The sequence below is a fragment of the Phyllostomus discolor genome, chromosome 11, assembly GCF_004126475.2.
Source record: "Phyllostomus discolor isolate MPI-MPIP mPhyDis1 chromosome 11, mPhyDis1.pri.v3, whole genome shotgun sequence".
NCBI lineage: Eukaryota > Metazoa > Chordata > Mammalia > Chiroptera > Phyllostomidae > Phyllostomus > Phyllostomus discolor.
In genome coordinates, this window is record NC_040913.2 from 71,957,156 (window position 1) to 71,972,351 (window position 15,196).

General features: G+C 35.8%; 1 protein-coding gene across 1 annotated transcript in view; it reads right to left on the reverse strand.

Annotated features, from left to right (window-relative positions):
- LOC114508759 (disintegrin and metalloproteinase domain-containing protein 32) overlaps positions 1–15,196 on the reverse strand; it is a 109,401-nt gene that overhangs the window by 57,520 nt on the left and 36,685 nt on the right. The window contains exon 11 of the mRNA XM_036011104.1: positions 7,404–7,485. Coding sequence (XP_035866997.1) covers positions 7,404–7,485 — 82 coding nt within the window. The remainder of the gene's footprint in view (positions 1–7,403; positions 7,486–15,196) is intronic.

Consider the following 15,196-nt stretch of genomic DNA (forward strand, 5'->3'; position numbering starts at 1 on the left):
TTTGTTGTTAGGTGCTATAGGTTTTTTATAAATTTTGGATATTAACTCCTTATTCAATGTATCAGCAAATGTGTGCCCCATTCAGTGGGTTGTCTTTCCCATTTTTTTATGATTTTATGTTGGATGTGGCTACAAACAAGATTCTAAATTCTTAGTGCTTTAATGTATTCACATAAAGCCCAGTGAAGATGTTCCTGGTTGTGGGTAGCCTTACATATGTTCATGTTGACATAATTACATATTGTACTCCTGTCTTTATTTATGTCTTTTCCTTTAAGCTCACCAGTGGAAAGGCTCACACAAGTTGTAGCTACTCGAACCAAGAAATGCCAAACATTACTCCTATGCATATTCCATTGAGATATAAGGAGGTCTGAGAAATGTGGCTTGTGAATTGGTACATGCTTTCCAGGCACAGATGTGCAGTATGTTAGCAGAAAACCACCTACGACACATTATTGTCATTTGTTTTTATTTGCTTTTGTATCTATTTTAATCTTACCACACACACTATTATTGATTCATGTAGGCCATGTTCAAACATTACTCGTCATTCCCTCTAACTCTCAGAGCTCCCATTTGGGATCACTTTCCTTTTTCATAAAGTATATTATTTACAATTTCCTTTAGTCATATTGGACTGTTGGCAAAGCAGTGGAGGCAAAGAAACAAACAGAAAAATGTAAAATAAGGTGATAGCATCAATTCTAGAAATATCAGTAAGTGTAAGAATGTTCATGATTGAAAGTGAAATAATTAAAATACATATACTTTTATATTGGACAGAGAAAATTGATCTGGTTCCATACTGTTTACAAGAAATAGTCCTGAATTGCTAGGATTTGATGTAGAAAGAAAATTCAAAATATTAATGACAGAGTAGAAAGAAGTTTTTCACACACATAAAAGCAACTTCTTGGTTTTGGGGAATCTGGGCTCCGTCCACCTTCCTACTCCATCCCGACTAGGTAATGACCTTGTCTTCATATGGCATTTAAACAGCAAATTGGAGAAAGGCCACCATAAAATGGGTAACATGCCTTTAAAGAAGCTTCCTAGAAGTTCCAAATGTCATTTTTGCTTTCATCACAATAAAAAAAACTTAGAAAAACTAGCTATAAAAACAGTGAAAAAAATGAAGGCTTCTATATGAACAGGAGTATTGCCTATCTGAAAACTGAGGTTCTTGTTTTGGGGGCTTTTAAAAACAAATATCAAATGGGGATTGGAAGAGGTATATATAGAGATGTCTATTAAATACTGTTCATAATGGCAAAAACAGAATCAACCAAATGCTCATGAAAAGCATAAAGGATACAGTGAGGTATATTTCTATAAAGAGATATCACACATGAATCAAAAATTAGACACAAAGTATTCTGAGTACAGTGAGACTACTCTGAGTGATGCTGTAATTATAGTGTATGTCAGTATACATTTGCCAAAACTCATAGAATGTACAACACCAAGAATGAACATAATGTAATCTATAGACTTTGGGTGATTGCAATGTGTCAATGGGTTCATCAGTTATGACAAATATACCACTATTGTGTGGAATGTGAATTGTGAGGTAGGGTATAGAAAAATCTCTGTACTTTCCTCTCAATTTTGCTGTGAAGCTAAAATTTCTATTAAAAAATAAAGGCTTACACAATACTGAGGATATGAGGTATTGGGCTTCCCTATTATTTATATGTCTTAAATGCTTATCTCCAGTCTGAAATTTTCCTTTCCTTCTTTCCTTGGATTCCTACAGACTTTTATCTGTAACAATATAATCTGTATACTTTCCACCTTCTATTACAAAAATGTGCATGCCACTTATCCATGCCATTGAACCCCTGCTAGGTGTAAGGGGTCCTTAACTAATGACAGAGATAATGATAAGAATGATAAGGATGACAATGTTGATAACAAGAGCTAACATTTATTATGCTCTTACCATGTGCTTTACTAGGCTTCATTGATTTACATTTATTCAATCACATTGCACATTCATCCTTGTATGTTCATTAGGCCTAATAGCACTTGGAATAAAATTATCTGTGGAATCAAAATAAATAAAGTCTTTTAAAATTAACTAGATTCCACATGTTAAATAAATAAATAAATCTCAAAATTATAAGTGGAAACCAAAAATTCAAATGGCACATTATGATATCATTTACATTGTGTTTAAAACATAAAAACAATTCTTGTTTAGAGAAATATTCAATTGTGGTAAAAGCATAAGAGCTTTTAAATGAGAAAAGTTTTGTAAAAAATATAAGTATATATAGCTCTTCAAGAGTAAAATAATTCCATGAATCCATCTCTCCCAATTATTCTACCCTGCTTCAGCCACTCATTCCAATGGTTCACATCCTAAGTCTTGTCAACAGATCTTTATCAATACCTATGACCAATCCATCATCTCTATAAAGTTCATACTACATCCTAACCACCTAATTCCTTTCTGAATCAATCCTCTAGCACTTTAACTCCACAATCGTGTGCCCTCCAGCACATGCAAACCAGGGTTCATTCCTAAATCTTCACTGCTCCAAACACTGTACTGACTTCTCTCCTTCCTTATAAGCACCCCCAAGTCACCTTGTTATCCTTTCACTTCAAAATGACTTGACAAAAACACAATACATTGATTTTCAAAATGCTAAGATAAAAAGATGTGAGAACTAGGATTTTATACCTAGCCAAGTTATCAATCAAATGTGGTAGGAATGCAAAAGTATCTTCATTAATAAAATAACTAAATGTTTGCCATTTATACACACTATTTTTGGACATACAGAGTGTCCAGAGACACATGAAAAAAAATGCTCCGTATCGCTGGCTAGCAGAGAGATGCAAATTAAAACCACAATGAGATACCACTTCACACTGGCCAGCATGGCCATCATAAACAAAGCAACAAACAAGTGTTGGAGAGGTTGTGGAGAAAAGGGAATCCTGGTGCACTGTTGGTGGTATTGCAAACTGGTGCAACCACTATGGAAAACAGTGTGGAACTTTTTTCTCAGAAAACTAAAAATGGATCTGCCTTTTGACCCAGCAATTCCACTGCTAGGATTATATACTAAGAACCTTGAAACACCAATCCAAAAGAATCTATGCACCCCAGTGTCCATGGCAGTACAATTTACAATAGCCAAGTGCTCAGAGCAACCTAGGTGCCCATCAGTAAATGAATGGATCAAGAAACTATGGTACATTTACACAATGGAATACTATGCAGCAAAAAGAAAGAAGGAGCTCCTATCCTTTGCAACAGCATGGATGGAGCTGGAGAATATTATGCTAAAGGAAATAATCCAGGAAGTGAAAGACAAACACTATATGATGTCACCTTTAAGTGGAACTTAATCAACAAAACAAAGAAGCAAGCAAAATATATCCAAAGACGCTGAAATTGAGAACAGGCTGACAGTGACCAGAGGGGAGGGAATTTCAGGGGAAAAGGGGAAGGGTTTGCAGGAACAAGTATAAAGGACACATGGGCAAAAACAAGGGGTGGTGGGGGGTGAAATGGGAAGGGAGGTTGGGAGGGCTGGGGGTGGGCTGGAATGGGGGTAAAAGGGAGAAAACTACTTGAACAATTATTAAAATAAAATAAATAAAAATAAAAGCAACTCAAAAGTTATTCCATAAAAATAGCAAAGAATTCCAAAAAGAGGAAGAGGAAGTTTCATTTCCTTTGGCAGTTGGTTTCACCCACAGAAGTTAGAAAGAATTAAGAAGCTCTGTTAGATCCTGATGCCTAAAAGATTCTCCTCTCAAAGCTTTACTAGCACAGCAATATATTTCTTTATTCAATAGTTAATATTATTTATATGTTCAAAATGCTGTGAAATTCTGACTACTAGTTTAATTATTAAATCAACTTACAAAGTACAAAAGTTCTATAGAATAAATTGTAAATTTTATAAACCAAGAAAATGCATATGAGAATTATACAGCTATTTTACACCTTTTGTTTTTCATAGCACATAATGAATGGATAGTGCCTAAGGTAAATAGTTACTATTTAAATAGTTATTACAAATAATAAAAGTATAAATATTAAAATGTAGCATATGTATAATGTGCATACAATACAAGATGTAATACAATATTATAATATTTCAATAGTATAAATATTATAAATATTAAAATAATAAGAATACATATAATGGAGGGTTAAATATGTTTAGTGATTGCTTCCTGAATGTGAAGATGCTAGATTATATGAACTTCCTTATATGTTCCCTTATGCACATTAAAAAATGGACATGAATAAAAGTTATTTTCTAATTTAAAAATATATAGTACTTACAAGCAAACAAACAATCAAAAAGAACCAGAGACATGGAAATAAAGAAAAAATTGACAGGGACCAGAGGGGAGGTGGGAGGGAGATATGGGGGAAAGAACCCATGAGCAAAGGACTCATGGACACGGCCAATGGGAAGTAGTTGTATTTGGGAGCAGGGAATGGATGAGGCAGGGGAGAGCAATTGGGGGGGGTGGAATGGGGACAACTCTAATTAATTAATAATTAAATGGGGGCAATAATAATTAATTAATCAATTAATTAAAAATATATAGCATATAAGCTGGCTTTTTAAAAGAATGAATTGGGTGGGTAAGTGGCTCAAATTACTTTACCTTTCAATGCTGTACCTAACTGCACCAATAATTTATTTATATATAAAATATTTAAGTACAATGCTTATTTTTAAGTTTATTTTTTTAAGATTTTCTTTATTTTTAGAGAGAGGGGAAGGAAGGGAGAAAGAGATAGAGAGAAGCATCAGTGTGTGGTGGACTCTTGTATGGCCCCTACTGGGGACCTGGCCTACAACCCAGGCATGTGCCCTGACAAGGAATCAAACTGGCAACCCTCTGGTTCACAGGCCAGTGCTCAATCCATTGAGCCACACGAGCCAGGGCTAAATACTATAAACATTTAAAAGACACATAAAAGTTTCTTCTTAATACTGTTTGAAGTATTTTTTAAAACTTTTTAAATATATTTGATTGATTATGCTATTACAGTTGTCCCATTTACCCCCCTTCATTTCCCTCCACCCTGCACACCCTCTCCCACCCACATTCCCCCACTTTTGTTCATGTCCACGTGTCATAAGTTCTTTAGCTTCTACATTTCCCATACTATTCTTGCCCTTCCCCTGTCTATTTTCTACCTACCATCTATGCTACTTATTCTCTGTACCTTTTCCCCCTCTCTCCTCCTCCCACTCCCCTGTTGTTAACCCTCCATGTGATCTCCATTTCTGTGGTTCTGTTCCTGTTCTGGTTGTTTGCTTAGTTTGTTTTCGTGTTAGGTATGGTTGTTAATAATTGTGAGTTTGCTGTCATTTTACTATACATGTTTTCTTTATCTTCTTTTTCCTACATAAGTCCCTTTAACATTTCATAAAATAAGGGCTTGGTGATGATGAATTCCTTTAACTTGACCTTATCTGAGAAGCAGTTTATCTGCCCTTCCATACTAAATGAAAGCTTTGCTGGATAGAGCAATCTGGGATATAGGTCCTTGCCTTTCATGACTTGGAACACTTCTTTCCAGCCCCTTCTTGCCTGTAAGGTCTCTTTTGAGAAGTCAGCTGACAGTCTGATGGGAACTCCTTTGTAGGTTACTGTCTCCTTATCTCTTGCTGTTTCTAGAATTCTCTCCTTCATTTTTACCTTGGCTAATGTAATTATGATGTGCCTTGGTGTGTTCCTTCTTGGGTCCAACTTCTTTGGGACTCTCTCAGCTTCCTGGACTTCCTGGAAGCCTATTTCCTTTGCCAGAATGGGGAAATTATCCTTTATTATTTGTTCAAATAACTTTTCCACTTGTTGCTCTTCCTCTTCTCCTTCTGGTACCCCTATAATTCGGATGTTGGATCATTTAAAGATGTCCTGGAGGTTCCTAAGCCTCTCCTCATTTTTTTGAATTCTTATTTCTTCATTCTTTTCTGGTTGTATATTTTTTTTCTTCCTTCTGGTCCACTCCATTGATTTGAGACCCAGCTTTCATTCCATCACTATTGGTTCCCTATGCATTTTTCTTCATTTCACTTATTGTAGCCTTCATTTTTTTCATCTAATTTGTGACCAAAATCAACCAATCCTGTGAGCATCCTATTCACCAGTGCTTTGAAGTGTGCATCTGATAGGTTGGCTATCTCTTGGTCCCTTAAAAGTACTGATTGCGGTGATTTCAATTCTCTTTCAGCCATCTTTCTTCCCCCCTGTGGTCCGGTTGCGCCTATGAGGGACGGAGCCTTAGGTGTTCACCAGGGTGGGGCACCCCAGTTGCTGGATTGTGATGTTGTATGTGGGGGCGGGGTCCAAGAGGGAACAATAGTGCTTACTTCGCTCTCCATGAGACCTCAGTCCTTTCCACTGCTTCCCCCAAGCAAACTGAGCCCCTCTGGTGCCAATTCCCGTGTGGGTGGGCTTGTGCACCCTGTGGGACTTTCCAACAACCTCTCCTGTGAGGCTAGGAGTCTCTCCCTGCACCTCAACCCCACAGGTATTTTGAATCAGTGCCCCAAGACTCTATTCCCCAGCGCTGGGATCCTGGGTTGAACACAGTGCCTTGCTTCACAACTGCCACCTTGCTGGGTCTGCCAGTCGCCACCCCTAGGCTGGGGTCTGCCAGCTGCTGCTTGCATGCTCAGGGTCCACCTGCTGCGGTCTTTCGAGCCCCTGGATGCCTTACACGCCTGGTCCCAATGCTCTCTGCTCTCAGTGCCTCGACCCATGCCCGGCTGCCAGATTCCGCCCCTCCTACCACTCTGGATGAACATGTCTATTTTAACTTCTTGGTTATCTGACTTTCATTCAGATCAATTTTCTGTCAGTTCTGGTTGTTATTCTGTTTCTAAATTGTTTTTGTCTCTATCTTGGTTGTGGGAGGAAACACAGTGTGTCAACATATGCCTCCATCTTGGCCAGAAGTCCTATTTTTAAAAACTTTTATTATACTTTTGATCATTTGTTTTGATTTTGAAACTATCTTATCTGTAGGACTATTTCTCTAATTTTATGTCTACAAACAAATCTATTTAGGTTTCACAAATTTCTTTGCAGATAATTTTTCATGATTATGCTCTAGTTATGCTATAATTTAAAGAGTGTATGTGTATATACTTTTATTTCACTTTAACTTCCAAGTAATGGCAACAAGACACTTGTTCTACAAGACTCTTCCTTCCATACACTTCAGTTTTTAACAGGAATTGAAAATAAATGCATATGTAAACTATAAAATGTTGATTAATTTTTCAAATATAATTTTTATTGTTGTTCAAGTAGAGTTGTCTCCACTTTGCCCCTACTACTTTCCCCTGCCCCACCCACCCCTACCTCCCACCCTCAATCCTATCAATACATAAATAATTACATACCAAAGCAATCCCTGCAGAATAATTAGAAACACACATCTTTCCAGGAAATGTTGCTCCCACATAATCTGGATAATCTCTATACCTAAAAAAAAAATAAGTATACATTTATAATTCATTTTGATGAATAATTCAAATGTGAGAATTCCTGCTAATAATTTGTTTGTAATTCATAAAATCCAACTCTGAACCAAACCACGGTGTAAAATTCCCATATTTTCTTAATTGTTTAAAATTAGGAAAGTATTCTTAATTAAGTAAAATTAAGCACCCTGCGATTGAAAATTGTGCTGCTATGAACATTAGAGTGTATAGGTTCTTTTGAATTGGTGTTTCAGGATTCTTAGGATATGATCCCAGCGGTGGAATTTTGATCCAGAATTGCCAGATCAAAAGACAGTTCCATTTTTAGTTTTTTGAGGAAATTCCATACTGTTTTCCACAGTGGTTGCACCAGTCTGCATTCCCACCAACAGTGCACTAGGGTTCCCTTTTCTCCACAACCCTGCCAGCACTTGTTTGTTAATTTGTTGAGAGAGGGGTGGGAGGGAGGGAGAGAGAGGGAGAGAGGGAGGGAGGGAGGGAGGGAGGACGGAAGGAAGGAAGGAGGGAAGGAAGGAAGGAGGGAAAGAGTGAGGGAAGGAGGGGAGGAGGAAGGAAAGAGAATAAAAAGAAAGAAATTAAGCAGTCTGGATTTGTAAAAGATAATCAATAAATTCAAGATTTTGTTCATTTCCTTTACTGTTCTCATCACAATGGCTAAGGCTACCAAAGCCTTTGATCAAACATTTTGATCATAAGCATTTTGCTGAGTGACAATAAAAAATAGTTTTACTGTATGGATTGAAAATATTCACACTTGTATAGAAAAGCTCACCAGTTGCTCATAGAAATTACTTTGTTCTACAACTTAGTATTATTTCTCCTTTGAGTAAGAGCCCGTATAAATTGTATAATAATAGCACTATTTTCAGAGATCTACATAAATATTCCATTTAATACTCAAATAAGCCAGTAAAATACTTATTATTATACCCCCAATGGAAAAAAATCAAACATCAGATGGTAGGTATGATGACATTCTCAAGATAACACAAGTGATAGGTGCTTCTAAACAATTTAAACTTCAACAATCTGAATCCAGAGCTATACTCTCAAACACAAAGGTATATATACACTCCAAACATAAAGTATGTCATCTTTAGAGCCCCCAGCAAAACAAACATTCCAGGATGCATGTAAAAAAGCTTGTTACCTAATTCTCAACTAGAAGTGCCCCTTTGGTGTCGACTGCACTTTAATTCACAATTGCATGAGTTCCCACGGCTGCCTTATTCTGTCTTTCTGATATTGTTTTTACCTAACCCCTCCTGCACTTGTTTTCTTTTTCTTCATTTAAGCATGTGTCTTTAATAGGATAAGAGGTACAACGATTTGTCCTTATAAACTCTATAGAGATGGAGACTGTATAGCACAGTGGACAAAACAGCACACTCCCAGCTCGTGATGTCATTGGTGTTTCCATTCCCTGGAAGTCAAATGTTGATTTCACAAGTTTTTGTTTGTTTGTTTGTTTGTTTGTTTGTTTTCAAGTATTCACTCCTAACACTAATTTTGGCTTTACATTCCGATGTCTGAGTATTGTTTACACTCTCTTCATATAAGATAGTTCTCCCAATAGATGAGACTTCCCCCAAAATTCTGTTCATACCCTTACTGAACTGGACTCAAGAATAGTTCATTTTTACTTACTACTGCCCACCACCCAGTCTCATCATCAAGTCACTTCTCAAGATCTACTATTTTAATTTTTCAGTGTTTCTTATATCCTTACCCTCCTTCAAATGTTCAGCTACAGTTTCAACTGTGAGTATATTTATAGGTCCATACTTTTGAAAATAACTAAAAATTGTTTAGTCTCATTGATTCCATGACCTGGAAAGCTTTCAACCTCCTTTATCTAAATTTAAGTGTTCCTAACTCTGCATTTCACTTCTAATTTAATTACCAGTTTCTTAATTTGACCTTTTTTATATATTTCTTTGAATCAGTCCCACCTCAAGTCTTTTTTTCTCCTATAAACTACAAGCAAGTAGAGATAATATACTAGCATAAATCTCATGGAATGACATAAAATGGCAGAATAGGAGTTTTCAGCCCCCATCTCCCCACAGAAACAATGATTATGACAATCATCCACAGATGAGACTACTTTGTGAGAGTGCAAGAATCTAGAGAAAGAGTCATAGTGCCCCACTAGAGAAAAAAAAAATCCAAGAATAGATGCGCTGAAGAAAGTAAGCATATCTTCAATTTACCCATGTCATAATTCTCTAAAAGCAGCAGAGCTCAATGCTAAGAGAGATGCCCTCAGCCATGACTTCTCCCCCAGGGGAAAGTGAGAGTATAGTGAATACCCCCAGCCATGCACACGCTGCCCAAGAGCCTACTTCTTAGTGTTCATTGACAGATGACTGGATAATCAAAATGTGATGTAAGGTGGGTCCAAGGTGGTGGTATAGGAGATCACTGAGCTCACCCTCTCCCAAAATACATCAAATGTACCTGTATTTAGAGCAATTCCTCCTGAGAGACATCTGGAGGCCAACTGGAAAAGCTTGTACACAACAAAAAAGAGGAGACCACATAAAGAAGGCTGGGGAACTGAAAGAGCACTCTGGGAGCTGAGTATGCTCTCCAGGACTGAAGAAACCAGTGAGTTCCATTGTTCATCTTTCCCCTGCACTTGAACAGTGGGCAAGAGCCCTATCCAGGTGCTCTGGCCAACCTGCAGAGCCACTATAGCACACACCCAGCCTCCACCCACAGACCTACCTCCCAAATAAACAAGCAGGAGTCATAACACGCACACACAGGACCCCTCCACCCAGAAATTGATCCAGCTGGAATATTAGGGTGCTGCTATGCACACCCACTGGACTATAAGTGCAATTGCACATAGGGCTCTCATGCTCAGTGAAAGTATGAAGCTTGCAAGGTGTGGCAGTGCTTGTACACAGGCCTTCCCTACCCAGAGAAAGTGCAGAACTAGTAGGACACTGTGGCCTATACACACAGAGCAGTTTCACCCAAACACTGCTTGGACAATAGACAATAATAGCAGCAGAGTGTGCCATGTGCATACAGTGACACTCCATCTGAATTAGAAGGGCAAGGAAGCATGCACACATCAGGCTGTCCCACCCAATTCCATGGAGAGCCAGAACAATAGGAGATACTGCACACATGTGTACACCAGGCTGCCCCACCCAGAACCCACACTTTCTGGCCAGGCAGCATACCAGGCACCAAACCCAGCTGCTCCAATTCCAGCCAGTCTGCCAAAACCAGCCAGCACTTGGTCTGCATAAGCCACTTTCACACAAGGCCACTTTTTTGAGATTGGAGAGATATCTATTTCATCTAACTCAAAAGTGCAAACACACAAAAGTCAAACAAACTGGAGAGACAGGAGAATACACCCTGCTGAAGAAATAAAAAAAAAATGCAAGAGTAAAACAGAGAAGTAGCTGGCCAGATTTTTAAAACATCAAAGAAATAGTCAAAAGGACGCTCAACAAACTTTAGAAGAGAAAAGGTCAGAAAAAAAACATCAACAATGAGTTAAAAATATAATAACCAATCAAAGATGAAGAATATAACATCAGAAATGAAAAGTACTTTAGAAGGAATCAACATCAAAGTGGTTAATACAAAAGAACAGAATAGCAACCTGAAAGACAGAACAGTGGAAATCACCCAATCAGAAAAGCAAAATTAAAAAAAAATTAAATTAAGATACTATAATGGACTTCTGGGACAACATCAAGCACTCTGATATTCCCATTATGGGGATTCCAGAAGGAGAAGAGACAGGGAAAGTACCAGAAATTATATATATTTGAAGAAATGATGGGTGAAAACTTTGATAACCTGGGAAAGGAGACAAGCATCCAGGTCCAAGAAGTACCAAGACTTCCAAACGATGCACCCAAAAAGGTCCACACCAAGACACACTGTAATTAAAATGTTAAAAGTTAAGGATAAAAAGAATGTTGAAGGTAGCAAGAAGGAAACAAAAAGCCACACACAACAGCAATCCCATAAAGCTATCAGCTAATTTCTTAGCAGCTACTCTACAGTACAGAAGGAAGTGGCAGGAAATGTTTAAAGAGCTGAAATATTATACCCAGCAAGGTTATAATTCAGAATTGAAATAGAGATAGTTTCTCAGACAAACAAAAAAAACATTTACTACCATTAAACTGGGTTTGCAAGAAATATTAAAGGGTCTTCTTTGTGCAGAGAAGATCATAGCCAGACATAAAAAAATACAGAAAAAAAAATCTTATGAGTAAAAGCAAATATATAATAAACACAGTGAATTAACCACTTAAAGAGCAAATATGAAGGTTAAAAGACAAAGTATCAAAATTAACTATACCTACAACAAATAATCAAGGAATATACAAAACAAAAAGATATAAAATATGTCAAAAACATAAAGCATGGTGTAGTAAAAATGCAGTGCTTTTAAGAAATGTTTGAACCCAAATGCCTATCAGCCTAAAATAGACTGCTATAAATATAGATGGAAATATATGAATCTCATGGTAACCAGAACCCAAAAATGTACAAAAAATAAAGAGAAAGGAACCCAAACAAAATACTAAAGAAACCCAATAAACCAAAGAAACAGGTTAAAAAAACAAAGGAACAGAAAAATACTACAAAAACAACCAAAAACAATGAACAAAATGGCAATAAGCACATACCTACCAATAATTACTTTAAATATCAAATGGAGTAAATATTCCAATCAAAAGATATAGGGCAATTGAACTGATAAAATAAAAAAGACCCATCTATAGGCTGCCTAGAAAAAGAATTACTTTAAATAGAAAGGTACATGCAGACTGAAAGTGAACAAATGTAAAAAAGTATTCCATGCAAATAGGAATGAAAAGAAAGCTGGGCTACTAATATTCATATCAGACAAAATAGACTTTAAAACAAACAATGTAAAACAAGACACATTTTGTACGTAAGGATAGTACATAATGATAATGGGTCAATCAAAAACAGAATATAATAATTGTAAATATCTATGCACCCAACAGAGGACCCCCAAAGTATATAAAGTACATATTAATGTATATAAAAGGAGAAATTAATAGTAATACAATAATAGTAGAGGACTTTAATACCACACCTCAATGGATAGATCATCCAGACAAAAAATTAATAAGGAAATAATGGCCTTAAATATTACAGTAGACCAGGTTGATTTAATAGACATTTGTATACCATTTCACCCAAAACTGCAGAATACACATTTTTCTCAAGTGCATATGGAACATTCTCCTGGATAGACCATATATTAGGCCACAAAACAAGCCTCAATAAACTCAAGATTAAACTTATATAAAGCATTTTTACCACAATGACATAAAATTAGAAATACACTACAGAAAGAAAATTAGAAAAAAACACAAAAACAGGGAGAATAAATAAAATCCTACTAAACAACCAATGGAACAAAGAAGAAATCAAACAGAAAATTTAAAAAAACTATCTTGAGACAAATGGAAATCAGAACACAACTTTCCAAAACACAAGAAATGCAGCAAAAGCACTTGTAAGAGGGATGTTCATAGGTATATAGGCTTACCTCAAAAAAAAATCCAAATAATCTAACTTTACAACTAATGAAAGTAGAAAAAGAAGAACAAACAAAAACCAAAGTGAGTAGAATGAAAGAAATAATAAAGATCAGAGTGGAAATAAATGAAATAGAGACTAAAACTAGGGAGGGGAATCAATGAAACTAAGAGCTGGTTCCCTAAAAGGATAAATAAAATTTACAAACCTCTAACTAAGATCATCAAAAAGATAGTGAGCTCAATAAATAAAATCAGAAATAAAAAAGGAGATATTTCAACTCACACCACAAAAATATAAAGGATCATTAAAGAACACTATGAACAATTACATGCCAACAAACTGGACAACCTAGAAAAAAATTGATAAATTTCTAGAAATGTATAACCTTCAAAAACTCAACTAAGAAGAAACAGATTTTCTGAACAGACCAATTGCTAGCAATTAAATTGAAGCAGAAAAAAGAAATCCCTCCTCAAAGCACAAAGCCCAGGATCATAAGGCATCACAAGTGCCTTCTACTAAACATTTAAAGAATTAATAACAACCATTCTCAAACTATTTGAAAAAAAGAAATGGAGGGAACACTTCCAAACTTACTTTATGAGGCCTGAGTTACCCTGATACCAAAACTAGACAAAGATGCTATGAAAAAAATATTATAGGACAGTATCCCTGATTATCATAACTGCAAAATCCTCAACAAAATATTAGCTGGCTGAATTAAAGAGTACATCAAAAGGATCGTACACCAGGATCAAGTGGGATTATTCCAGGGATGCAAGGATGGCTCAATATATGAAAACAAGAAAGTGATAATCCATATCAACAAAATTAAGGATAAATATCATATAATTATCTTAATGTATGCAGTAAAAGCATTAGAGAAAATTCAACACTTATTAAGATAACTCTCAAGTGGGTAGAGAAGAAATATACTTCAACATAGTATAAGCCTTATATGACAGGCCAACAGCTGATATCATACTTAAAAGTGAAAAAGTAAAAGTCTTTCCTTTGAAATCAGGAACAAGACTAGGATGCCCACTCTTGCCAACATTATTCAACATAGTATTAAAGACTAGGATGCCACTTTTTCTAATATTAATTAACATAGTATTAGAAGTCCTAGCCAGAGCAATTAATCAAGAAAAAGAAATAAAAACATATTTATTTGAATTAACCCCTTTATTATGATATAACAACCTTCTTTGTCTCATATTACAGTTTATCTTAAAGTAAATTTTGTCTGATACAAGTATAGTTACCCTAGATTTCTTTTGGTTTCTATTTGCATGGAAGGAATATCTTATTCCATACCTTCACACTCAGTCAGTGTGCATCCTTATTTCTGAAGTTAGTCTCTTGTGGGTAGCATATAGGTGGGTCTTGATTTTTATCCATTTAGCTACTCGGTCTCTTGATTAGAGGTTTTATTCCATTTATATTTAAAGTAATTATTGACAGCTATATACTTATTGCCATTTTATTCATTGCTTTCTGCTGTTTTATAATTCTTCTACTTATTTCTTCTTCTCTTATGCTCTTCCTTTGAGATTTGATGATTTTTTGTAATGGTATGCTTAGATTCCTTTTATCTTATCCTTTGTGTATATACTATAGGTTTTAGCTTTGTGGTTACCATGAAGCTTACATAAAATAACTTATATTTGTAATAGTCTATTTTAAGATGAAAACAAATTAAGTTTGATCATATTATAAGACTGCATTTTTATTCCATCTGCATGTTTTATGTTTTTGGTGTTACAGTTAATATCTTCTTATCTTGTGTATCCCTTAACAGATTATTGTAGCTATAATTATCTTTACTACTTTGGTTTTTTAACCTTCATAAGTAGCTCTGTAAGTGATTAAACCTCCACACTCCATCTTTACAATATTAGATTAGTCTGGAGATATATATGTATATCCAATGATATATATACTTTAGAAATCAGTGAGATTTCTCCTTTCATATGTTTTCCTATTGTTAATTAGCACCCTTTCATTTCAACTAAAGATTTCCCTTGAACATTCTTATAAGGCCAGTCAACTGGTGATAATCTCCCCTAACTTTTGCTTTCTCAAAAACCTTTTTTTCCTAACCTCCTACTGCCTTCCCTTTGGAATAGTGA